The 25,343-nt window shown below is 43.4% G+C and overlaps 1 protein-coding gene across 8 annotated transcripts in view; it reads right to left on the bottom strand.

Moving 5' to 3' along the window:
* CADM1 (cell adhesion molecule 1) overlaps positions 1 to 24,629 on the bottom strand; it is a 334,754-nt gene extending 310,125 nt beyond the window's left edge. For 4 of the 8 annotated variants that reach the window (XM_029208168.1, XM_029208169.1, XM_029208171.1 and 1 more), the window contains exon 1: positions 24,377 to 24,629. In XM_029208168.1, coding sequence (XP_029064001.1) covers positions 24,377 to 24,500 — 124 coding nt within the window. In that variant the 5' untranslated portion in view covers positions 24,501 to 24,629. The remainder of the gene's footprint in view (positions 1 to 24,376) is intronic. The other 4 variants (XM_029208165.1, XM_029208166.1, XM_029208167.1 and 1 more) reach the window with 1 other exon arrangement.
* Between the last annotated feature and the right edge of the window lie 714 nt (positions 24,630 to 25,343).

The raw sequence follows: 25,343 nt of genomic DNA, 5'->3' as shown, positions 1-25,343 counted from the left end.
GAAATTTCAAACAACCTGCAAATATAACTTAGAAAGTTAAAGTCCTTCATAATCCCACTCTTCAGATAGAACCTTTGTTAACAGCTTTATGTTTATTCTCCAAATTTTAAATGAATCTTCTAATTAGCTAGTATGCATTATAGATGAATTATACATAAAACATAAGTGTTTAAGAGAAATAGGATCATTCCACATACACCGGGTTCTGCAAGGTGCTTTTTTGCAACCTACTGACATATATCTTGAAAATCTTTTCCTGTCAGTAGACATAGATGGACATCACTCTTTTTAACGGCTAGAAAGTATTCTATTATATGGACAGACCACGATTTATTTAACCAATCTCTTACGGATGGACATTTGGGTTGTTTCCAATTTTTTTGCCATTAAAAACAATGCAGCAGTTACATCCTTCTGTGTATATATTTAAACTATTTCTGTAAGCTGAATTCCTTGAAGTAGGTTTTTGTTTGGGGTCATAGAATATGCTAAACTTTTTTTCTTTTAATTATCCACTTAACTTTAATTCATACCACCAAAAACCTTCAAGGTAGCAATTGCTTTAATTGCTTAATTATTTTGATTTTCATCTTTAATACTTTTTTAAGAATAATTTATTCTACTTAAAATTAATTGCATGGGGATTAAATCAAAAGGTAAGTTTTAACACATTCCTGATCACTTATTAGAAAATACGCTTTGTCTACATTCTGCAGAAAATATTCTAGTTTTAAGAGATTTCATGTATCCCCCAAATCATTCAAATCCTCTTAAGTCCCACATTAGACTTGGAAGTTCTTCTTTGACTCAGATAGATTCACTGTAATGCTTCCTGTTTGTCTTCCAGAAAAAGGAAAAGAACACAGGGATCGCCATCACACATAGAGCTTTAAAATCCAACCCAAAAAAACCCCTACAGGGCTTCCCTGGTGGCACAGTGGTTGAGAGTCCGCCTGCCGATGCAGGGGACACGGGTTCGTGCCCCGGTCCGGGAAGATCCCACATGCCGCGGAGCGGCTGGGGCCGTGAGCCATGGCCGCTGAGCCTGCGCGTCGGGAGCCTGTGCTCCGCAATGGGAGAGGCCACAGCAGTGAGAGGCCCGCGTACCGCCAAAAAAAAAAAACCCTACAAAACTGTCACTCCTAAATGAGTGCATAAGAAACGCAAATGCAAAAAGTCATGACATTCAGAGTCTGACTTACAGTAAATCACCCAGGACACATTTCATGGTAAACAAAATACTTACTGAGAAATATAGTTACCAGGGCAACCATAACTGACCTTTTATGTTTTATTTATCAATCATATTGCTGAATAATTCTTATTCTTGGAAACAAAGGAGAAAATGTATTATAAACAATGTAATTAATTAAGGGTCCCCTGCTCCTCACTAAATCATTCCTGCCAAATCTGTGTTTATCCAACAGACATCTATTATCTGCTTCTTAGTTCTCCTCTAGGCTAAGGTTGGAGATGGCATATCCCAAAGAGGCATTCACAAGTTACCGATATTAAACTTGCTAACTTAGATGAGGAAGGTATAATATGAGAGCTAACTCTCAACAGACGTTTGGACAGATATGGGAATTCGCACTACTACATCATCACAATGCCTGGCGCCTAGCAGGTACTTACTCTAGAAATATGGAATAATTGAAACTTAAATGAATATATGCATGAATGAATAAATCCACCTACCTTTCAAATTAGACAGTTGCTAAGACTAGAAATTTCAAACATTTCACCAATTAAGCTCTACCTTTTTACAAGTCCCAAATAATATTCTCATCTAACCAAACATCACCCCCACTTAGGAAAAAAATAGATAAGCCTAATTATTTTTAGTAGCTGAGAGTATAGTCATACCTGCTTGAACCTGGCAGAGAGGAAGAAAATGGCATTGGATTCCCAGTGTCCAAAACAGGATATTAAGAACATTTACAATGCGTGGAATTTATTCATAATCCTTATCGAGGAGGCAGCAAGGGTACAGAAAAGAGCCCCGTGCTGCTGGTCAGAGTCTGGGGCTCAAGTCTTGGCCTTCGATTTACTTGAGTAAATCACTTCACTTTTCTGAGCCTTAGTTTCCTGATTTATAAGATGGGGAGACTAGTCTGTAGATCTCTGAAGTCGCTTTGGCTCTCAATGTCCGTGACATACTGACCTGCCGCCCCTCTAAAAGGGAAGAAAGAATCAAGGACCCCTCGGTAGTAAAGCGTCCATCTGGGAAAGAGGAGCACTCCGTCTGCTGCCGAGGCAAGGCCAGGGGGATTACGGTCAGGTCACTGCAATGTGAGGTTTCCAACCTTAGCCAGGTGCTCTCCACAATCTTCTGAGTTCCCACAGTGGGCAGGTATTTTCAAACCTTCCCCCTTTCTCCCTCCAGCTCCATCTGAGACAGGCTGGGACCTAGGACCTGGGACCCTTTGCTGCAGTGCTTGCACTTGGACAAACGTCTCCTCGAGCAAGAAAATACAAAGAAACTATAAGGGACTAAAAATAACTGCTTGCATGCGCAGTTGGGGCAAATTCTGGATGAGATACAAAAAGGCCAAAAACCCCAACTGCCACTTCCGAAGAACTAGAGCAAAAACGATGTCAGTAGCAAAAGCAGGGTACTGTACATGCCCCCTGTACTCAACACCACCAAAGGGTCCGCAAACCACCTAAGCTACCCCTCTGGCCCTACCCCTGGACACACCCCTACCCTCACCCCATATAAGAAACCCGCTCACCCTGCCTTGGGAGCTAGAAAGGGAACCTGTTACTTGTTTTTGCTCCCTCCTGCAGCTGCAGGAGCCCCAGTAGAGCCCTGCCTGAACTTCCTGTCTGGGCTCTAGTCAATTTCTATTGATTGGGGAAGGCCAAGAACCCTGGTGGGTATCACATCCAGCGTCAGCAGGTACAACATGGGCTCCAACTTTCCCAAGGAGAATCTTTGTCTCTTGGGTCCTCAGCCCTCCCACATACAGTCCAGCTTACACCCATCCTTCTTCTCAAGGCCTTTCCCATTACCTCCATCTCAGAAGAAAAACTGTCTCTCTCCCTCCTCCTCTCCAAGCCAATGCCCCCCGCCTGGCCTTCTTCACAGCCCTCACTCCTTCAGTGATCAACTCTCACTTCTTCATCTTCAATCTCCCTCTGGTTTTTATATAAACCTTATCAAATCTCCCTAATTTAAAGTATACATATTTTTAAATTTCCCTCATTCCTACATCTCTTTATTTCCATTTCCTCCTCCCTCGCCCTAACTTCATCAGCTACCTCTCTTAAAACACATGTCAGGGCTTCCCTGGTGGCGCAGTGGTTAAGAGTCCGCCTGCCAATGCAGGGGACACGGGTTCAAGCCCTGGTCCGGGAAGGTCCTACATGCCGCGGAGCAACTAAGCCCGTGCGCCACAACTACTGAGCCTGCGCTCTAGAGCCCGCGAGCCACAACTACTGAGCCCACGTGCCACAACTACTGAAGTCCATGCGCCTAGAGCCCGTGTTCTGTAACAAGAGGAGCCACCGCCATGAGAAGCCCGAGCACCGCAAAGAAGAGTAGCCCCCGCTCACCACAACTAGAGAAAGCCCGCGCACAGCAACGAAGACCCAACACAGCCAAAAAATAAATAAATTAAATAAATTTTAAAAAACGTGTCTATTCTCCCACCTCCTATTCTGCACTCCCCATTTGCCCCAGCCACTGCCATCTGGTTTCCACACTCACCCAGCACTAAAATTGTTAGGCCGAGCTCCCCTTTATATGCCTAAGTGCCGTGTCCACGAACAGCCTCCTTTATCTAATCTGACCTCGCTGTAGCATTTGACAGTGTTTTTCCCTCCTTCTTAGAACTCTCTTCTCTCTTGGATCCCAAGACAAAAGTCTTTGCTGGTTTTCCTCAAAATTTGACAGTTCCTTCTTCATTCCTGCCCCTGGTTCATCATCTTCTCTCTATCTTTAACTGTTAATGTTCCCTCAAGTTCTATCCTGGAACGCCTCTTCTCTCCTTACCCAGTGTATACATTCTTCTTAGGAGAGCTCATCATAGCCATGGCTCCACTGAGTACTGGAGAGGGCTGCTAGATACCTCCACCTGGACATGCCACAGCCATCTCAGAAGCTACGCACATCATCTTCAATCCCCAATCTTGTCCACCTTCTAAACTCTGTCTTGACTAGTGTACCTATCACTCACCTAGGTGGCCAAGCCAGAACTTGATCTAGACTCGCCCTCTTCTCACTCCTCATTCAGTCTTGAAATTCTTCCCTCTTCGATATATCCTGAAAGCAACTCCTCCCAAACTACACATCAGATACCTCAGCTAAGGCCCTCGTAATCCCAGCTACTCCCCCTCAGCTTCTCCTTAAATGCTCTCTGACCTCTGGTTTCTAATCTCCCCAATCCATTCCACACACAGCCAGTTGGATTCTCCCCACCTGCTACTGACACCCTCCTTGGGATAAAGCTTCAGCTCCTCCTCAACACTAAGTTGATCCTTCATGATCTGACTCCCATGTACCTTCCCCAGCTTCGCCTTTTGCTGCATCCTCAAAGGCTTTTTCCCCCTGCCATGCCAAACGATTTGCAATTCCCAGAATCCCCCATGCTTTTTAGGCTTCCACATCTGTCCACATGTTATCTCTCTACCTGGAAAAACTCCTAATACCATCTGTATGGCTCTCTCCTACCAATCTTTCAAGTCCCAACTCAAGGGCCCCCTGAAAGTCTTTCCTGATGCTAAGTCTCCATACTGTGTGTAGGTACTCCTCCTTCTTCTGTAACACTCCCAAACGATGTCTATTATGGGTCTAAGCACGTAGCATTGTTATTTTCACTATCTCCTGCACAAGAACCTAAAATATAAATCTCTGAAGGAAAGAAACCCTATAAAATTCATCTTTGTAAATCTAGTACTTATCACGGTGTCCAGCACATAGTAGGGGATACACATACCCACACCCACACCCACACAGATAGGCATGCAGCGTTTACTCAAAAGGCATTAAAAGGCTGAGGATAAAATTTATAGTCACATTAATTTTAACTCTTGGACAAACACTACACCCTATAGCTTCTTTATATTCACTATAGCACAGAGCCTTCCTGAGTTGAGTCATGGAGTAGGTTCCATTTGTCACGGGAAGTAAAGGTGGGAGATCTCACGATCTTGTTTCTTCTATAAAATGGTCAATTTCACTTGAAAAATACTGGCTGTGCACTAGACATCACAGATTCCCCTAAAGAGTTCACTCCTTCTGGGAGTTTACAGTCTCAGAATCTGTAGAATATATTTCAAGAAAAAGTTTGTAGTAAGTTTTTGGTATACATGCATTTCTGTGCATCAGTATTCTTTAAAATGTCATAAAACGAATGGGACCACACATGAAAAATTTGCTTCCAAATGGAATATTCATTCCTTATGTTAAGTTTTGAAAGTGAATGCCAATGTCCTTCTGCTATCTCTCAGTTTTGCTGGTTATTAGGCTTCAAATCACCGTCATTGGGCAAGCAGTGAACATGCAATCATTATTTCATATTTTTCTTTCTCCTTCTCTATCATCTTTAAATCCACAATATCTCAATCCAACTGATGTCAGTAAATCCAGCCTGTCCCAACTTTTCTCTAAAACTCTTAAAACTATTTGAATGAGGTGTTGAGCAGCTGTCAGTTATGGATTTGAAAATAAAAAAGAGCCTGAAAATTGTATGTCAGTATAAAAAGATTAGGTGAAGCAATTCAGAATGTTTAAGAACTTTAAATCAAGTTAAAAGCAGTTACTATGGCCAGATCTCATGAAACTCCACTTAAGAGTCGCATTAACCTGGCAGTCAAAACTATTTAAAATGAAGAACGTTTTTTTCACATTTCACTCACTTTCGGCATCAACCAAAAAAAAAAAAAGAAAAGATAACAATGTGAATTGGCATACGGCAGTACAGTCATGTAACAGTAACCTCCAAGATTTAGCTTTCTAAGGACAAAGCTAGAGCTATTAATCTGTGCACTAGATGAGCTATATCCCTCTAGGGCCAAAAGGGATAATTCTTCAAATGAAGAAAGAAAAATTAAGATATTCTAGAAGCTTTTAGGTATGAAAAGCAAGAGAGAGTAGAGAAAAATGCACAATTTGGAGACCCACAGTAGCTGAGTCCAAGATTCAATACAAATCTACTGAATTTGGCATGAAGAAAGAAAAATTAAGATATTCTAGAAGCTTTTAGGTATGAAAAGCAAGAGAGAGTAGAGAAAAATGCACAATTTGGAGACCCACAGTAGCTGAGTCCAAGATTCAATACAAATCTACTGAATTTGGCATGAAGTCAACACCCTCACCCAACCCCTCTTCCAATAATGATAAGCATGAGAATTTGGCTTCTTACTTTTTAGTCTAGAGCTATGCTGTCCAACATGGTAGCCACTAGCCATATGGGGCTATTTAAATTTAAGTTAATTAAAATTAAAGAGAATTAAAAATTCAGCTCCTCAGTTACACGAACCACATTTCAAGCACTCAATAGTCACATATGGCTAGTGGCTACACTACTGGATGGCACAGATACAGAATCCTTCCATCATCACAGAAAGGTCTACTGAAAAGCACTGGAGACACATGGCTGGAAAGTTTCAGCGCTCCACTGCTCAACTGAGTTCCATTCTGATCATTCTACCTATAGGAGGAGACTTGTCAGGTCCTAAAGGTAACGTGCAAAAATTCCACAAGGATTTACCTTTTACGTGGAAGAGTTAAGGAAATGCAGACTACAACTCAGCAGACTGCCATATTGGCCTGAGCTACACTCACACTAGTCAAATGTAAATCAAAATGCTCCCACACATCAATTTAATTCGTGACCCCCTGCTGACTAACATGCACTAAGGAACCATGCCCAGTCCTTCTGGACTTCACACAGCTTGTTGAAAGCCAGGGTAGCAAACATTCATCTACCTAAAAAAATAGGAGTTGCCGTTAAGCTGACCTAGATTCTTCCTGCCATCCTGAAAGGGCTTCCCGCCCTGCACTAGGATTTGTTTTTGTTCTCTGATGGTGGTTGTTAAAGAAGCACACTTCCAGAAAAACAGCTTCCATCCATCCTGCCTCCATGCTTAAGCCTGCCAAAGCTGTCATTCATTACGTGAAATACAAGGACAACTGTGAGGTTCGTTAATGTGCTTTTTATTCAACATCAACCTCTAGAATCGTAATTAAACCTTCGAAGTCCTACGGACAGACTGAACAGGCTCTCACAGTCCCCTATACAATGAGTGGTAAGGGACAGTGTGGTGTACCAGTGTGCTACAATGAGAACCAGACTCACTGGAGTACTTCCAGTCCAAAAACCTGGAATCGGGAATCAAATAAGTGTTCCAACAGCCTAGCTGTGTGACTGGCTAAGTTACCTAATTTCATTCTTATACAACCTCCTCCCCAGAGTTCATTCACTTTCAAGACAATCCTTACTGCTTCAAGACTCTTCAGCAACTTAGTTAACAGACTTCCAACCCGCATCAACCCCGCCTACAACTCCTTCCCCCTTCCACAGCATTAATCTCCAGTCCTCTGATTAGTCCTGACTAGTTCATCACAGTTCCTTATCCTGTCCGCTAAAAACAGACCTCCCTTGGGCTTCCCTGGTGGCACAGTGGTTGGGAGTCCGCCTGCCGATGCAGGGGACACGGGCTCGTGCCCCGGTCTGGGAGGATCCCACATGCCGCGGAGCGGCTGGGCCCGTGAGCCATGGCCGCTGAGCCTGCGCATCCGGGGCCTGTGCTCCGCAACCGGAGAGGCGACAACAGTGAGAGGCCCGCGTACCACAAAAAAATTAAAAATTAAAAAAATTAAAAACAAACCTCCCTTAAGGTTCTACCTCTATGACCCTCTTCAGGATCCCTCATACACTCCTCTCCAGCACCTAACACAATGGCACACATCGGGCATCTCAGTACATGTGTATCAAATAAGTAACTGAATCAATGCCTCATGTAGAATCAGCTATGAACTCTTTACAGATGACTTTCAAATCTGTATCTCTAGCTCTACTCTCAGCCTCTCTCCTAAACTCGAGTATCACATTTCAAATGACCTTCTGAACACTTCTACTATGTTCTAATGGTAGCTCAAGTTTAACATGTCCAAAACCAAGCTCACTGTCTTCCCTTACTAAGCCCACCATGATATTCTGGTTTCTGTTCATTGGAACAGCCCCTCTCCTAAGCCACTCAAGTTCCAAACCAAAGCCTGCCTTCGTTTCTAGTCTTTATTTTCCCTCAATCCCCATTCTCCAGTCAATTCCACCTCCATTCTTCCTCCACTGCCCTAATTCAAGTTTTCATAAAGTCATACCTGAACTATTATACCCCTAACCGATCTCTCATTTCTAATCTGATCACAAACCATTGCCAGATTCATAGTCCTAGAGCACCAATCTGACATTACTTCCCTGTTCAAAATCCCTTCAATAGTTCCCAATGACATCCAGAATTAAATCTAAATTTGGCTTTCAAAGTTTTTCCACAATCTGGCCCCCAGTTATCTTTTGCTAATCCCATCTCTCACATGCCATTTTAGCTTTCCTACCTGTAAGCCTTTACTCATGTGGTTCTCCTTCAACCTGGAATGTCCTCTCTCCTCACCTCTTTCTGGGTGGAAATCTTCCCTGTGTTTTCGAGACTTCATTTAAATGAAAAGCCTTCTACACTCCAACTCCATGTTAGCTCCCTTCTTTATATCCCTCTGATAGAAAGACAGAGATGACAGTGATCTGAAATCTCAGCTCCTTATCCAGTCCTCTGCTGTGGGCACAGTCACACCTTCGGGGACCCCAAAGACAATATGAGGAAAGGAAAGATGAGGTAGATGAGCATTCCTTGTTACTGCCTATGACTTTGGCCTCAGCACGGATGTGATCTCAGGAACCAGGGCTCATTCTCTCCAGCCTTGTTGTTTTGAACCTGAAGGACTCATTCTGTTTAGATCTGTGGTTTTCAAACCTTTTTTTAAAAGAGTATAACACTTTTTCAAAGGGCCTCCTATAGAGATCCAACGTATAAATGTGGAACTTATCTTGCTGAAATGGTACAGTGCTCTGGGAACTAGCACCAGATAAATGTTATAAAATGAATTTAACTCTCATCAGTTATTCCATTATAAGTAGATTATATATTCATCTTTTTTTTTTTAGTCTATCCTTTTCTTCCTCCTTTAGTTCATGGAAAGTTCAGGCCAAAATCTTGAAGGTGATGACCTCATTTAAAAATATCCTAAGACCTTGAAAAATATTCTATTAAAGCATAATTCTGTATGCACTCACCTTATGAAACAAGGATAAAGGGATGTCATCATGGCTAAATTAATATAAAACTGAAACATCATTTTTGGTTAAAAAAATAAAGGTGAAGAAAAGTTCTGCTACTTCTTTAGCCTGAAATTCTTTTTGCACCAGATTCATGCTATTGCATGAATGGAATACAATGCTGGAGGAATAACATTTCAAGAGGAAAAGAAGACTGAACATGGTGGTTATCTAAAGAATCATCAACTTGTTTGCATGCAAATGACCAGAATAATGAAATAAGCAATGCTGCCAACAGGACCTAGAAGCAATTGTTTTTAACTAGAATGCTTGAAGCATTAGCCACCTAATTCTAGAAGAAACTGACTTACTAATCTTTTCCTTTTCTTGGATAATACCAATCATATATTATATATTAACACACTGACAAAATGTGTATTTCAAAGATATAATTTTTTGTGAACATCGCTATCACATCATTATTTACTTGACAGTAGGTCACACTGATAAAGATATATTTACCAAGATTTATAGTGGAAAGGAAGGGTTTAATTCCTCTGCCTTGAAGATTTCTTAAGAAGGCAATCTCTGAAAAAGCGTCTACCAAGAAAGAGAAGATGGCACATGGCACAAAATCAAGGAAGATATGTCATTCCACTCAAAACCTCAACTAATTGCAATAATCCACACACGATGCCTAAGAAATGCAAGCTGTGTAACCTAAGACAATAGAGAGCTGTATAGCTACAAGGGAAGCATCGATAAAATGCTATGATTCCCCATAATTTAAAGCACCAAACACAGCCTAGGCTGGATGCATGCCTTAGGCAGGGAGAAGAGAAGTCTAAATGGATGGATGTGAATACGAAGGAAACACTTTAGAAATAGGCCATAAAGACAAGTTATGAGAGGTCCTCCTCCCCTCCCAATACTGTCAGGTAGTTAAGAGTTATTGAGCAGACATCACTTATGACAGTGAGAAAAAGGCTAGCCACCCCTCCCCTTCAAAAACGCCTCGACAAGGTCAGATTTATCACTGTCACAAATGCATTTACAAAATATTACAGCAATAAACTCTGGTTAGAGTGGGTTCCACCTCTATATTCACAGGAAAGAACAAACTCCAAACTTCTCCTAAATTAAAAGGTAACATTAGCAAACTCTCTCTCCCTCCGCCTGCATATGAAATCTCTCCCACCTTCCATGGAAGAACAACAGGAAATCTTCTTTCTGTTTAAAACTAGATCAGTTGTAGGCAATTAACTTTATAAGCTTAGTTTTGCCACAGTCTTATTTAGCACCAACTATCCAGTCACACAAATAGTGGAAGCATCTCCACAAAACAGACTGCCCTACCCATCTCATTTTTTTAAAACACACAGCAACAAGCCATTTCTCATGTTTGATCCAACAGCTGTGATCTATTTTTTGATCCTGAAGCCACAGACTCCACATATATCTTTATTACTGTACAAGGAAAACTGTTACCCTGAGGTTTAAATTTTCCTATGTGTACCATGCCTCTCCTGAGAATATATCCGTTTTAAGACAAGGCTCTCATGAAAACTGAGGGGAAGAGGGGCAGATGGCCTCAGAGAGAAGTTTCTTGGTTTGTTGCTTCAACTCTAACGTGCCAGTATGGCCCTGGCAATGACACAAAGTCCAGCCATACCAGGACTGTACAGTGATTAAGTAAATGGAAAGAGGTTCTCTTACTTACTGGTATCTAAATCTCTCCAACGACTACCCAACAACCAAGTATGATCAAACACGCTAGAAGTCAGTCCTTCAGGCTATGAAAACATCAGATAGTGACAGCCCTTCATCTATTAAGAGAGAACAAACAAAGTTTACTAAGAATTACAGTTCTAAAAGCTGATAACTAGACAACCACTAAATTAAATTCATACACAAAGGCCTCGTGCAAATTCTAAACCCCAACTACCAGTATTCATGACAAATGAGAAAAGATAGGCTATATACGTATTGGAAATCAGATTGTGTAACAGGAAAATGGTGAGTGAATAAACGACCTTTGGAGTGATGCATCTTTATACTGCTTTTCAAGACTGAATTATCATCACCATGTTCTCTGTTCACATTTATGCTGATGATTTCATGGGCAGTGGAGACCTAATTTCCAATTCATTCATTGCTTTAACAAATGTTTACTGAACACATACTATGTGTAGGGCATTAACTTCATGCTGTTAAGGATACAAAGATGAATAAGCAGTAGTCCCTCCTGTAGAAAGGCTAGGAGACACCTACCTATGGACACATGTCAACATATGGTAATGTAAGAAGTGTTAAATATCATGGGATGGCTAGAGAAATTGTAAAAGAAGTTGAAAGGAAAATATTACATTCAGGCTGGAAAGTACATTAAGATTTGAAAAAGAAGCACTGGACTTGGGTCTTATGTACGCACAGGATTGAAACATGCTGATATAGAAGACCAGAGGATGGGGCATTTCTGTTGGTGAAAACAAGTTTGACAAGTACGAAATGCACAGGTATAGAGAGGGAACCTGGGGTAATTTGGAGAAAGATGTTTAACAGGAAGAAAGAAGATAAGTCTGGGAAAGCCCCTAAGGAAGTACAGAAGAGGGGCACAAAGAAAAGGCACCTAACCCACCTGAGAGGTCATGTAAGTTTCCTTGAGAAATTGGGAGCTGGATCTCGAAAGATATGTAGGAATCAGCCATCTAGATAAGCATGCTTCAGGAGGAGGAGGTGACATACAAAAAGGCTGAGAGAGCGTGGCGTATCTAGGACACATTTACTTTGGTTAAGTAAAGAACACGGTGGGGCTTCCCTGGTGGCGCAGTGGTTGAGAATCCGCCTGCCGATGCAGGGGACACGGGTTCGCGCCCCGGTCTGGGAAGATCCCACATGCCGCGGAGCGGCTGGGTCCGTGAGCCATGGCCGCTGAGCCTGCGCGTCCGGAGCCTGTGCTCCGCAACGGGAGAGGCCACAACAGTGAGAGGCCCGCATACCGCCAAAAAAAAAAAAAAAGACATTATAGGCAGATGTTAACACGGTTTATGGAAAAGTATGAAAACAGAAACACTACCTATTATTTTTTCAAAGGAAAAATAGGAAAGATACATGAGAAAGGAATGAAATTGGCTACTACAGGAAGGTGGGTGGGAATGGGCCAGGAAGTACAGGGAAGGGAGTGACACTTCTTTACATAGTTTTGATTTTTGAGCCATGGTAATGATTTACATGCTCGACATATAAACTTAAATCAACAAGGATAGGTAAAACACTAAAACTGAATAGAAACAGAAATTAATGATCCTTAGTATACATCTCACTGATAACACACACACACAAGGCACTAATTTGTGAACTTGTGAACACAGTACTCTGACCGTCAACCTTCACTGGATCTATTTTAAAGGCAAAAAAGAATGGCGAAAATCTTGAGCTTCACTTGACAGTTTTGTTGTCTACAGTATTCTCTGTGGAGTAATTCCAAATCTATTTTTTGCATTAATTATAAGACACTGATATGGCTGGGAATCAAGGTTCTCACTGTGGGGGAAAAAAGTACAAATAAGGAATGAGAAAAGGGGAGAAAGAACCTTAGATTTACAATAGAATTGAAGACATCAGTATGAAATCATGATTTAAGTGAATAAGTATAAATTCTAAATGTATTCAGATATATATAAATATCAATAAATTTATTCATATAATAATAAATATACATGTAATCTCCTAGTTCTGTCCACTGAAACAAGTCAACCGCAATGAGCACAACTCTTTGGTATCTAAATACCAGTTGCCCACTGAAGGGAACCACAGCTTCTTGCAGAAATAGCTGATTCCAGATCTGGAGCAGGGAAAATACAAGGTGAGCTTAGACGTCTTCTTGTGACATAAAATAAGAAAGAACTTAAAAATTAACAGAGCTATGTCAAAAGGATACAAGAGCCAGACTGAAGGGGTTCCCTTTAGCCAAATTTGACGGTAAAGAAATATTATCACACTGAAACATTTCTAAATGTATGAGTCCATTGTGATTTTCAAATAAAAAGGAGAGGATGGGGGGAAAGGCAAGCTCTTCTTTATTCAAGAAGGCCTCTGCCCAATACAGGGGAATGACAATTAGAAAAAGCACAATTTTATAAACACTGGTGTAATATTTGATTCAGACAAGGTTTATCAATGCTGCTAAAAGCACTAGATGAAGTGTTTGAGAACAGGATCTTCAATCTCAAAATATCCCACAAATTACTTATTAATGACAAAGGGACAAAAGTGGAGACATCTGTAAATCCACATCAACCAAGTACTAAACCTACAGCAAAGGGATCAGACTTGCCACTGCTAAAATTAGGACAAACTGCTATTATGTTGCTCTTGATGCGATGTTAAAAGGTGGCAACATCAGCTGTGCCATGTTCCTGCCTATGATTACAGTCTGAATCAAACTAGGAGGAAACAAGCAAACAAACTGTAGAACGTGGGACATTCCACAAAGCTGTAGATCTGGACTCAACAAAATGTCAACACCATGAAAGACATCCCACACACACACTCCTTAAAAGAACCTTAACAAACAAACAAACAAAAAAAAGTGGAGGGCAAGGGAATGGTTCTAGATTAAAAGAAAAAGAGATATGAAAACCATATCCAATGTGTGATCTCCAGTGGAGTCTAGATCAGGGAAGACAAAGAAACACAGATAGATAAAGAATATTACTGGGAAAATTGGGGAACTTTGAATACGGACTAGACATTAAATAATATTGGTGAATATTAAATTTCTTGAATGTAATGAGGTTGTGGGAGAAGATGTCCCTATCTCAGGAGTCTGGTGCTGAAGTATTCAAGGGTGACGTGTCACTATGCCTGCAACTTGCTTTCACATGGATCAGAAAAAAACAAAAAGACATGTGTGGATACATTGTTTAGAGAGCTAGAGATAAAACAAATGGGCAAAATGCTGACAGTTGATGAATCTAAGTAAGGGGTGTACAAGCATTTGTTATACTTTCAACTTTCCTGCCGTTTTGAGAGTTTTCAAAGTAAAAGTTGAGAAAACCAACTGTATCCCTCAGGAATCAACCCACCCAACTGTAACTGCACCAAACACAATGCCTGGTATAAAAGCAGACACTTGATTTAACAATAACTTTTAAATTCTCATTTTCCTTCCAAGTGCCTTATGGGTTAGCTGCAGAAATACAAGTACTTGATTTAAATATAGTATATAAAATATAAGGGGTAAGTAAAATCATAAAGTCCTGTCTGTGTTAAAAGGCCCAGAAACTTGAGATTATAATCACTGTCTATTTCTCCAAGGTGACTGGATAATTCCATTTACTTCCAAAAAACATTCAACTCCGGGTAGGATCTTAATCTTACTGCCACTTTATTCTTCAGTTTCACCTTAGAGACAGTTGAGTACATCCTGAATTAATCCTTTCAGCACAGAATTTTTCAATATTCTCAAACGTGTGAGGGATTTACAAACGTGATTAGCAGTAGTAGTAGTCAGAAACATAACCCCCATCACTAAACCGTGGCTGTTTTAATGAAAGCCATATATATAAAATACTTCCTTCTCAAGGACATTCATACATATGATCTTATTTTATTTTTAACACCCTGTAAGGTAGGTTGTTTTTGTTGTTTTTAGCTCTTAAGCAAAGCACTAGGTTTACGCTGTTCTGTAATCTAGACCGGGTATTCTGCTTGCCAAGCTGGCCCAGAGATGGAGAGATTTGCTTCAGGAAAGGGAAACAAACAGCAACTAACATTCATGTGATTACTAACAAAACTAAAAGAAAGGAGACAAGAGGTCTCTTCACAATGACGTGTGCACACAAGATATGCACAAGGAAATGTGAAGTTCAGTGTCATTTAAGCTAATCTCTATTTGAACCTTTTAAGAGATAAAACCATTTGAGCAGTAATTTAGTACTGAATTAACTTTTTTTTTTCTCCCTATCTTTGAAGTTTTCATTGTTTAAGTAAGGGTTTCTGCAAGAGAAATGAAGCAGGGTTCCTCTTCTATTCAGAAGCTGATTATGTGCAGTAACTTCTGCATGGCTTGGCTTATCCCAGGCTGATAATCAGCAAAGAGCCAAATACATACCACCTTTGACATACAACCTTTTCCCCCAAGACCGCCCCCAAATACTCCATGATAATCAAGTGTTCATACCACTGAATTATCGTGCTGCATAACCTTCCAGTAGCAAAAACTGAACTCTGCAGGGGAAGGATGCCAGACGAGGAAAAAAATAAGAGAAGAAACATGGCAGATATTAGTACCAGATAAAGGCTTTGAAAAGATCCTTCAGATAACAAGTTTAGCAGTTAGACTGAGAAACAAAGATTTCATTTATTTTCTTAAGCCAGTAACAATTCACCCTCTATGTAATCAACTAAAATGCGATCTGCCACAATGGGAGAGATGCCTGTGTTTAGTGAGACAGCACTGCTCCCCAAGTCAATGCTATTTAAAGTGTTAGCTAATAAAGACCTGGGTTTTAGTGCACTTCCTTCTGGCTTCCCGGGTAGTACTTCTTAGCAACTGATGCACCGAAAACATGAGCACCAAATGCTCCTCTAAGGTTGCATCTTTTGGAGCATCTTCAGAGGGGCTGATCTCATGTATGCCAAGTCAGCAGCTCCAGACAAGGCTCTCTGACTCTGACCCTTCCAAAGTCTCCAACTCCTCAAGGCTTAACATTTTGCCCCAAAGTCTTACTTTGCCAGCTTGTAATTTGTGAATTCAGTTACACTATTTTCATGCTATAGTAAATGCCTGTATTCCAACACGTACTACCAAATAGGCACAATACACTTTCAGCATTCTAGGGTTTAAAATTTCATTAAAATAATGGCAATAATATCTATACCTTGTGGCTTACTGGAAAGAAAGACATGCATACACCTGTAAAGCAGAAAAAGGAAATGTCTGTGTGGGCATATATTTTAGATAAGCACGTGTTAGTTAAACTGAAAGATGCAAAGGAAAGATGTTTATTCTCAAGGTGGGCAAGGAGATTCAGCCGTCCTACAATTATAAACCAAAACAGTTAAGAGGAAAACCGATCAGAGAGCAGTTTTATGCAAAGGCAACCAGCTGAAGACTGATCAGGGGAAACCACTTTCTTCCTCGGTTTCACTGGAGAGTCATCAGTGTTCCAGTCTCATCGGGATTGGGCTGAAAAGTAATAAGAAATGAGGGCAATTAGAGAAGGAGTGAGAAAGCAATTGAGGAAGGAACAACCTTAAGACAAAACAATGTGGATTTTGAATCTGGTGCAAGGAGCAAGAATTTGAGATTAGGTTTTCTGCAAGGGCAGTGTCCTGATCCTGTCCAGGAAAGAATTACAGCTGTGGTAGGAGGACTTAAATTCTGACTCAGAGAGCCTGGGATCGGGGGAATTGGCTAGGGAGCTTCTGCTTAGTAAAACATGGTTTGGAGAGGACGTTGAGGCTTCCAGAGAATGTTGTGGGGAAATAATCAGCCCCATTTTATTTCAGTCCAAGGGTGAAAGCTAAGGAGGGGAAAAAAAGACTCCAAATTTCAGGACCTTGGAGACCGGGATGACAATGGTGTCACGTGCAATAATGGAGACTTTGTGAAAAGTTGAGATCTAAGATGAAAGGTTCAATTTCTGACATGTTAACTTCTAGATTATTCCTAGCCAAGTGGAGATATGGTACAGACAATGGGAGAGATGGGGCCCAGGAGCCCTTTGTTTTTAGGGAGATTCCTCCCCACCCCCTCCAGGGACCTCATAACAATTCCAACTTGACACTGCCGTCTAGTGCTGGATGGCTCAAGAGGATTTAGAATGCCTACCTTACCAAGGAAGACTGCCAAGAGCAAGCCACTTATTCTAGGCATTTTTAAAAGTCCATGCCACTAGAATATCAACATCAAACACTGAGTAGCATTTAAATATGAAACAGAGCACTTTCATTTCAAGGCTATTTAACATTTCTGAAATATCTAGATCAAAATGGTGGGTCAAATGACTACGTTCCAGTAAAGCACCTACTAAAAGAAAAACTTTTCCCCACCCCACATTTCTCGTAAGATAATCACCCCATTCAAGACACCTGTCAGTCATAAGAGATTTTTTTTTTTTTTTCTTAGTGCTCAGTTTTCTCAAAACCTTACCACCAAGCTCCTCTTTTGAGTAATAATAAAGGCCACACATCACTTCTGCTGTGCATGTATATAAATACCTCCATCTCCCTTTCTTCTAACCCTAGTTCAAGGCCAACTGCTCCAAAGCTTTTGAGAACCAGCACGGGAAGATCTTCAAAGAGAAAGTGCCCATTAACCACAACAGCAGCTGCTGGCTACAGCCTGCAATTTAAATCTCTGAAAAAGAAACTGTGGCTTCTGAAATTTAAACAAGGAGGTGCCACTTGTAATTACAAACATTCCAGTGGGTTCCTTCCTTCATTGATGGTTTCCAAACAAAGGCTTTTTATTCGATTTTGGTGGCGCTCCCCAAACCCTAAATGTAGACATTCCTTTGTGCTTTTCTGGTGCCGTGGCCAGCTCAGAATAGGGGCACAGGAGGCGGGTTTTTCCTTGGCCAGGGCTGCTTGGAACTCTCAAAACCATCTCATGTGTAATTACTTGTTTGGCTAGAAACCAAAAACCCCAATGCTTCAGATTTATAGTCCACGTTAGATACATTTGAGAAGGAACTTCTTAAAAGACAGACACACAGACACACACACACACACACACACACACACACACACACACAAAACCTCACATTTCAGGAACCCTGGAAAATGGAACCAACCTATTTTCCGAGAAACCAAAGAAGTTCCGAAATTAACACTGAAGCATTCTAACATTTCTAGCTGAAATTAAAAATTCACACTTTAAATTAATGGGGCAAATACTGAAAAGTAAAAAAGAGTAACAGTTTCTCTTCCTACCACCCCGCACCCCCATCCTACAAAAATAAGGCCCCAAAACTTACAGCTCCGTATGGGTTTCCCACACCAAAGGCATTTTCTGATCACTTCAGTTACAGAATACAGGCTGAAATTAATACTTAGCCAATTAGAAATGGGAAAAGACATCTTTTTCTTTGAAGCCATATATTTACAAAACGCAAAGGCACTCATACCACGGAGACATTTAGAGGAAAATATTCCGAATGAGGGTACCTCACAGCCATCAAAGTAAACTAGCCTTTCCTACAGAAGTCCTCCTATGGAGAGTATTCATTATGAGCACATCCAGAAATGGCCAATCTCACCAAGGGTGTTTTCCACAGCTCGCCACTGAGGAATTAGCTACAATTACTGCATATTTACACAACCATATTTACACAATAAAACTCATCTTATCCGTTCCAAACAAAACCTTGCTCAAAATAAACCAAACCACAGGAAAAGGTCTCCTCAGTGCAGGCAGTAATCATGCTCCGGCTTTTCTATCTCCCGCCTCAGCTTCTACCCATTGTAACAAGCCTTCACGCTACCTTCCTGGGTAAAGCAAGAGTAGGATAAAAATCTGTATACCAGTGGATAAAATGTACACGCAGCTAATGATACTGTGATTATGGGCGTAGAGGAAGAGCTGTATCTTACAGAAATTCATTCTAAAGTAATTTATGGAAGAAATGATAGGATGTCCAGGATTTGTTTAAAATAATCTGGGAAGGGGAGAAGGTGTACAGAAGGTAATGGACCATGGGTGGATAAGTACCAAACCTGATGATCTGCAAAGAGGGTTAATTATGGCATTCTCTCTACATTTGTGTATAATTGAGATTTTCCATAATAAAGTGAAAAAATAAAGAAAATATGATCGATGTTAAAAAAAAAGGGTCATCTTGCAACAATAAAATAATTTTTTCTTTAAGAAAAAAAATTATTCTGAGCTTTCTCCCAGCCTTAACGGAAAGGGACAAGTACCTGGTAAGAAAATCAAGATGTGTTTTTGTTCTTGACTTAAGGACCCTTCCTTTTTTCTTTAGTTATGTGGAACCAGTTCTCCTGTTAATAGGACTCCTTGAAATGACAAAACGAAAGGTTAAAAGTCTAAAGCTGAGGCTTCTGTGCTTCTGTGAAGCCTAGTTTTCACGCATCTGACTTAAACGACCGGGACACACATCCAGAGCTCTCCTCTACTCAAGTGCTTTGGACAACAACATTCACGTGTGGCTGCCACATGACGTCCAGAGGTTTCAGAATGATTTGTCAACACTAAAGACAACCTTAACAAAAACCGGTCCTTTCTTCCCAGAGGTCACACCTCTGATCCATCGGTTTATTACGTAGAGCAATAATTACTCTTGCTGCCTTCAGAATACAAACTCTTCCTACCCAAGATACCATCTACCCACGATGCATATCCCTTACTGGGCATCCCTGCTGGGAGGTGGAAGAGAAGCTTCACTGGCTGGCTCTCCGGAGACCAGCTCCCTATCCTGGAAGCACAGCTAACTCAGCCTCAGTTCAGCGGTAAGCACGGTCCCTCCCTCTCTGGGCTGTGGCTGCCTCACTGCAAAATAATGAGACGTTGCCACATGATTTCTAATATCCTTCCCCTTTCAAAAATTCCATGATTATAAGAATCTCTAGTTCCTCAACAGGTGATATTAAGAAAAAGAACTTTGCATTAAAATGTTATATTTTCTATTAAATAATTTTAAATGTGACTACGAACACTGGCTGAGCTTCTGTATACGTCCATATATATACATATATGGATGTGGATACATACATATTTGTGTGAGTACACAAACACACACACACACACACACACACAGGCTGATACCATTAGGTGCGTATATGGGACTAATTGCTTGCAACTAGAAGCAGCAAATTTTCAATTCTGCAACAGATGTCGCTGTGTGATTTCTCCTTTCTATGCTGGATTTTCAGTTGAAAATGCCCAGCATGATGGTCAGTACTATTCTTCCCAAGAAAGAGATATAACATTTGAATCCTTTGGATTTATTTTTTATAAAATTTCTTTATATACTGGTAAATTTCCATTCAAATCATAACATTGATTAGTTTGGTGCAATTTAAGAGATCCCCCTGCATAAAAATGGGCCTTCCGTTAAACACACAGGCACACACAAAACCATTTTTAAAATGTAAATTCTAAGTGGCCAATTAAGCATTAATATGTCACATACAGAAACTGAGAGATTGAGTTTATATTCACAGCAATATTATCAAGTTTTTAAAGCCTGAAAATCACTTAGCAATATAGGCCAAGGAATAATAAAAATTCACTTATGTATAATAAGGCCAAAATGTACCAGGTGTGGGCAAAAGTCACTGAAAACTCCAAGAGCACCATTCATGATCATGAAAATTTTGGATTTTAGTTTTCACAGCATTTCTTTAAAAATAAATAGTAAGGCTAATATTATAATTGCAAGACCTCTTACCCATTTGACATTCACTGTCAACCACTTCCTGACACATGTCACAGAAAAGTGACATCTCTTTCCATTCAACCGATATATCTGCCAAAGACCATCCATCTCAACAGGTAGCTACTAGCACTTTCTTCCGCTGTAATTCAGAGCTGGGAGAAAGGATTTCAAAATCTCCTTTTTAGACCCAGGAACCCATTACCTTCTGGGGTTTTAGAGGGAGCCGAGCAAGCTGAGCAGAGCAGGCAGGGAGTCCAGGGAGTCGAGGGCAAAGTCAGATAAGAATATGAAGTCAGGAAAAAAGAGAGGAAGCGCCAGTGTCCTGCCTTGGCTTCTTCCCTGTCCCACTCGCCTTTACCAGGAGGGCCATTGGGAAAACTGGATAAAGCATGTACAACATCCATATGAATAAAGCTCTTTGTTCCGGAGAACTGCCTGCTCTTTTATTCCCCCCTTTTTTCGTATTTGTTCATTTCAAAAGATTGCTCAATGGGTCTCTTGTTCCTCCAAAATGTCCCAGGCAAATAATGCAAGCTTGTCTCGTCACACAAGTCACTAAATGAAGCCTTGTGCGTCTCCAGTGACACACTGTAAATATAAAGTGGCATTAAATGAGGGACATTTTATCAAAGCTATCACAGACAAGTGCAAGTCCCTCCCGCAGCTATTGGATTTGATGCAGGGAAAGGCGACAATAGCAGGGCGGCACTTTTGTAAAGTCCCTCTCCCCAGTACACAAGCCCCAACAGGCCACGACAAGCAAAAACTCAGTTCCTGGGCTTCCCAGCACCACCACACATCCCCATCCATTTGCCATCCTCTCTACTGCTGAAAATGTAAGAGGAGGGTGATCAACCACAGGTTCACTGGGGGTCAGAAACAACATCATGCAAGCATCCCAAACTAAACGGGCGTGATTTACACTGAGGAGTGAGCTTTGACAAGCCCATTTTAGCTGCATTTCATTAACATCCATTTCATCCAAACACCACAGGAGGGATGAGAGATTTTCTCCAGAGGATAAATGGATTCAGTTACAGGGGAAGACAGAACCTGGACCCACTGCACAATGGCCCTTGATGGCTATTCCAGCAAGGCTGTAAATGAAACAAGCCTTATGAAGTTAAAAGGCAACGCCAACAGGTTTCTTTAATCCTGGGAGTAGGAACTGGAGGTCTCTGAGAAAGCTTAAACTAAGAGGAGTAAAGAAGAGAAGTCCCCTCGTCCCCACCTGAAATCTACTCTCCGGGACTAGGACCTGGGGGCTAGGCCAAGACCCCTTCTCAAACTCAGCACCAAAAAACGCATTAAAAGAAAAAAAGAAAGATTTAAAGAAAGGCGCCTCACCCCCTCACTACAAATCAAACCCAATTACTTTCTAATTTGAACACAATCTGATAACAGCGTACAAACAGGGATGTACACAGGAGCAGGAAGCTGCTTCCATGGCAACTGGCAACAGAATTTTCTTGTAGCTTTGACATGCACGGTTGAGTTCCAGACCGCTCCTTTCTAAGTCAGCATATAGCCCTCGCTGGGAAGGCAACTTCTTACCGCGAGATAGTTACAAATACAGTACTGTTGCTACTACCCGGAGCCTTCAATGAGCAGGCTGGACAGAGGAGGTATAATCTGATGCTGTTCTGCTGGCAAGCGGCATTGCACGGCTCCCATTTTTAGTCCAAAGACAATATCCCGACCAGCGCTTGTCCCCTCCCCGCCTTTTTTTTTTTTTTTTTTTTTTTTGCAGCCAATACAAGTGTATTGTTGCCTCTGTTATGCGCCAGTTACCGAGCCTGTAACGCTCACGTTTAACCGACACTGGCGCTTTTTACAATGCAGCAGAACCAGGGATCTCTTTCAGGAACATTTCATTGAACCCATCGAGTCAGAGACATCACCCGAAATGAAGTTGTAACCACACCGGTATCGGCTGAACCCAATTATCTCGTAACTCATAAATTAAGAATTCACAGTGCAAAAACACATAAACAACATCCGGAGGCAGTGGCATGGAAGAAAAAATCCTCAGCTCTGGAACTGAAGCTGCCGCCAGATTCCCACCTCTATGGATCCCCGATAGGTTCCTCAAGTCGAGCTCCCTTGCAAGCCTGTCTTGAGGAGTGAGGGGAAAGCAACCACCCCGGCATCCCCCCAAATCCAAAGCTAGCACCCCCAGATCTCCCCATTTCCTACAGCGTGTCTCCTGCGGTGTTTATGTAACTGTGTGTCCTCTAGCGTGTAAACAAAAGGCACAGCCCAAGCGGAGAGGCACCCCGGGAGCGGCACGGTGGCCCCGGCGCTGCACCCGCCCGGGTCGGGGGCTCCGCAGGTGGGGGCTGAGCTCTCGGTGTCCTCCGCCACTTGTTGCTCGCGGGTCCTGCGGCTTCCGAGCTGCGAGGAGGGGCTTTGCAGGCGCCGAGTCCTGCTGCATCCCCTCCTGCACCTCCCCGCCCCCCGCGGCCCTGCGCCTTGGAGTCCCGGCTCCCTGCTCCCAGCCCGCAGCAGGCGGCCAGGGGCGCTGGGACGCCGCGCGGCCAGCAAGCGCGGCGGTGGTGGGAAGGGGAGGCAGGGTGCAGCACGGCCGGGCTCTCCGCTGGGGAAGAGCTCCAGCTCCCTTTTGTTAGCAAAAGCAAACACTGCCCTCTTCTTTCCCGACCGCGCCAACGCGCCCGGCACACGGTCAGCCAAACAGCGTGCTTCAGCCGAGTGCTCCGCATCTTCAGGGAAGGAGCGGGGCGCGCAGAGCCGCCCCTGGGCAAATTCCCAAGACAGCTCTGCACGCAGGGGACGCCCGGAGGCCCGGAGGGTGCCCGCCTGGCCGCAGAGGCCGCGAACGCTCCCTCCACCACCCCCGAGCTGCCGAAAATGACAGGCAGCCTGGAAATCCGGGGTCCCCACTCGCGGCGGAGGACGCTGTGGGTCAGGCGGGCTACGGGTTCCTGGCTTCTTCCCGCAGAGGCGGCGACAACAACCGCCCCCCCGTGGGGCCGGGCCCGGGGAACTTTCCCTGCCTGGAGCCCGGCCAAGGAGACCCGCAGCCGGGCGGAGGGGGCGGTGGGGGCGGAGGGGCCGCGATCCGGCTGGAAGGAGACACGAGGGGCGAGCTGTTCGTGGACAGGGGAGAAAGGCAGAGCGCGGGGAAAGCAGGAGCGATCAGACAAATCTGGAGATGTCCTGTGGACCAGTGAGGAATCGCGCTGGAGGGGGCCGCTAGTCAGCCATGGGGAGGTTTCGGGGATGGGGAATGGGGGGCCTGCTGGAGAGGTGGGGGCGAATGGGCAGCCCGGGGAAGCGGGAGGACCTGCAAGTTACGGGGACAACAGCGAGTTAGGGAGGGTCCGGAAGGTTTGGGGGGGGTGCTTGCGATCCACCCCCTTCCCCTATATTCTCTAGCCCCCGGGCCCCACATTCTCACTCCACTCCGCGCCCCGCGCCAAGCCGGGGAGAAAAGGTGTGGGTGCAGCCATCCCTACGAGCTCTAATTCACAGCGAGCTGGGCAAGGGAGAGGAGATTTACCGATCCCCTCAACCCCTTCCATTCTCAGCCCTGAGTTTCCTCTCCACACTCCCTCGATTTGGATTTAGGAAGTGGGGGAAGGTTGTCATGGAAACGTTTCCCCCCTCCATGGCTACGGCCACTGGGGTGCCTTAGGAGATTTCGGGGGCCAACCGGCCGGTGCCCACACCTACCTGTGGGGATCAGTGCCGCGGCAGAGAGGAGCAACAGCAGAAGCCGGAGTCTGAGACCGGGAGGCGCCGCCGCCACCGCCGCCGCCGCACACTGGGGTCCGCTCGGCAGCACAGCACTCGCCATGTCGGGCACCTGCCTCAGACTGGCGGCGGTGGCTTCCTCCCGAGCCCAAGCGGACAACTAATGAAATGCTAATGACATGCGCTGGAGGAGGAGTCCAGACCGACCAATCACATCGCCGCGAGCCGAACCCGGCTCTCGGAGGACTCACCCCCTCCCCCACCCCGCCCCCTGACGCTGGCTTCGGCGGCGCGCCCGCGCCACCTAGGGGCGGGGCCAGGGGGAGGGGCGTATGCAAATATGTTTATGTTAAAATTCGTTTTCGGTTCCCCGGGATCAAGGAAAAAGTGTTCTCCCGGGCCCCTGGCGCACAGGGGCTCCGGCTCCGGGGGTGGGTCTAGCTTCCCGTACACCTTTATTAGGAATGTTTATAGCAATCGCTACATCAACCAGACGACGAGAATCTCCCTAGGAGGCTCCCCTGCCCGGTACGCCGAGTGCAACTGGCCTGGAAACAAAACGTTGCAAATTTCCGTCACGCACCTTGCACCGAAGGAATAGATCTTTGCGAAACGGGGGTTGTTCGGGAGTAGAGAGTGAGAAGGCAGGTCCCCGGATTGACAAAACAATCTGGGAGAAGTGCATGCGTGCTTTGCAGGTCCGGCGGAGCGGGAGAGCCCGCTCAACAACCTAGCGGTAGACTTGGGCATAGTTGGGAGAAAGGAGCCTGAATCGGGATCTGGGATTTTCGAGTCTGTGTTTGCGGTAGATTTTCGGGAAAGGTAGATCGAGGAGGGTTGGCTCAGGCTCCCCAGCTTGCTGAAGGTCTCCTTCCTGGTTTTAATGTATATGTGATATATGTGTATTTAATATACATGATGCACATGTATTATTAGATAATTACGA

The sequence above is a fragment of the Monodon monoceros genome, unplaced genomic scaffold, assembly GCF_005190385.1.
Source record: "Monodon monoceros isolate NGI ecotype Baffin Bay Population unplaced genomic scaffold, NGI_Narwhal_1 Super_Scaffold_7, whole genome shotgun sequence".
Classification (NCBI taxonomy): Eukaryota; Metazoa; Chordata; class Mammalia; order Artiodactyla; family Monodontidae; genus Monodon; species Monodon monoceros.
Note: the sequence above shows the minus strand (reverse complement) of the source record. Positions and strands in the feature narration are given on the sequence as shown.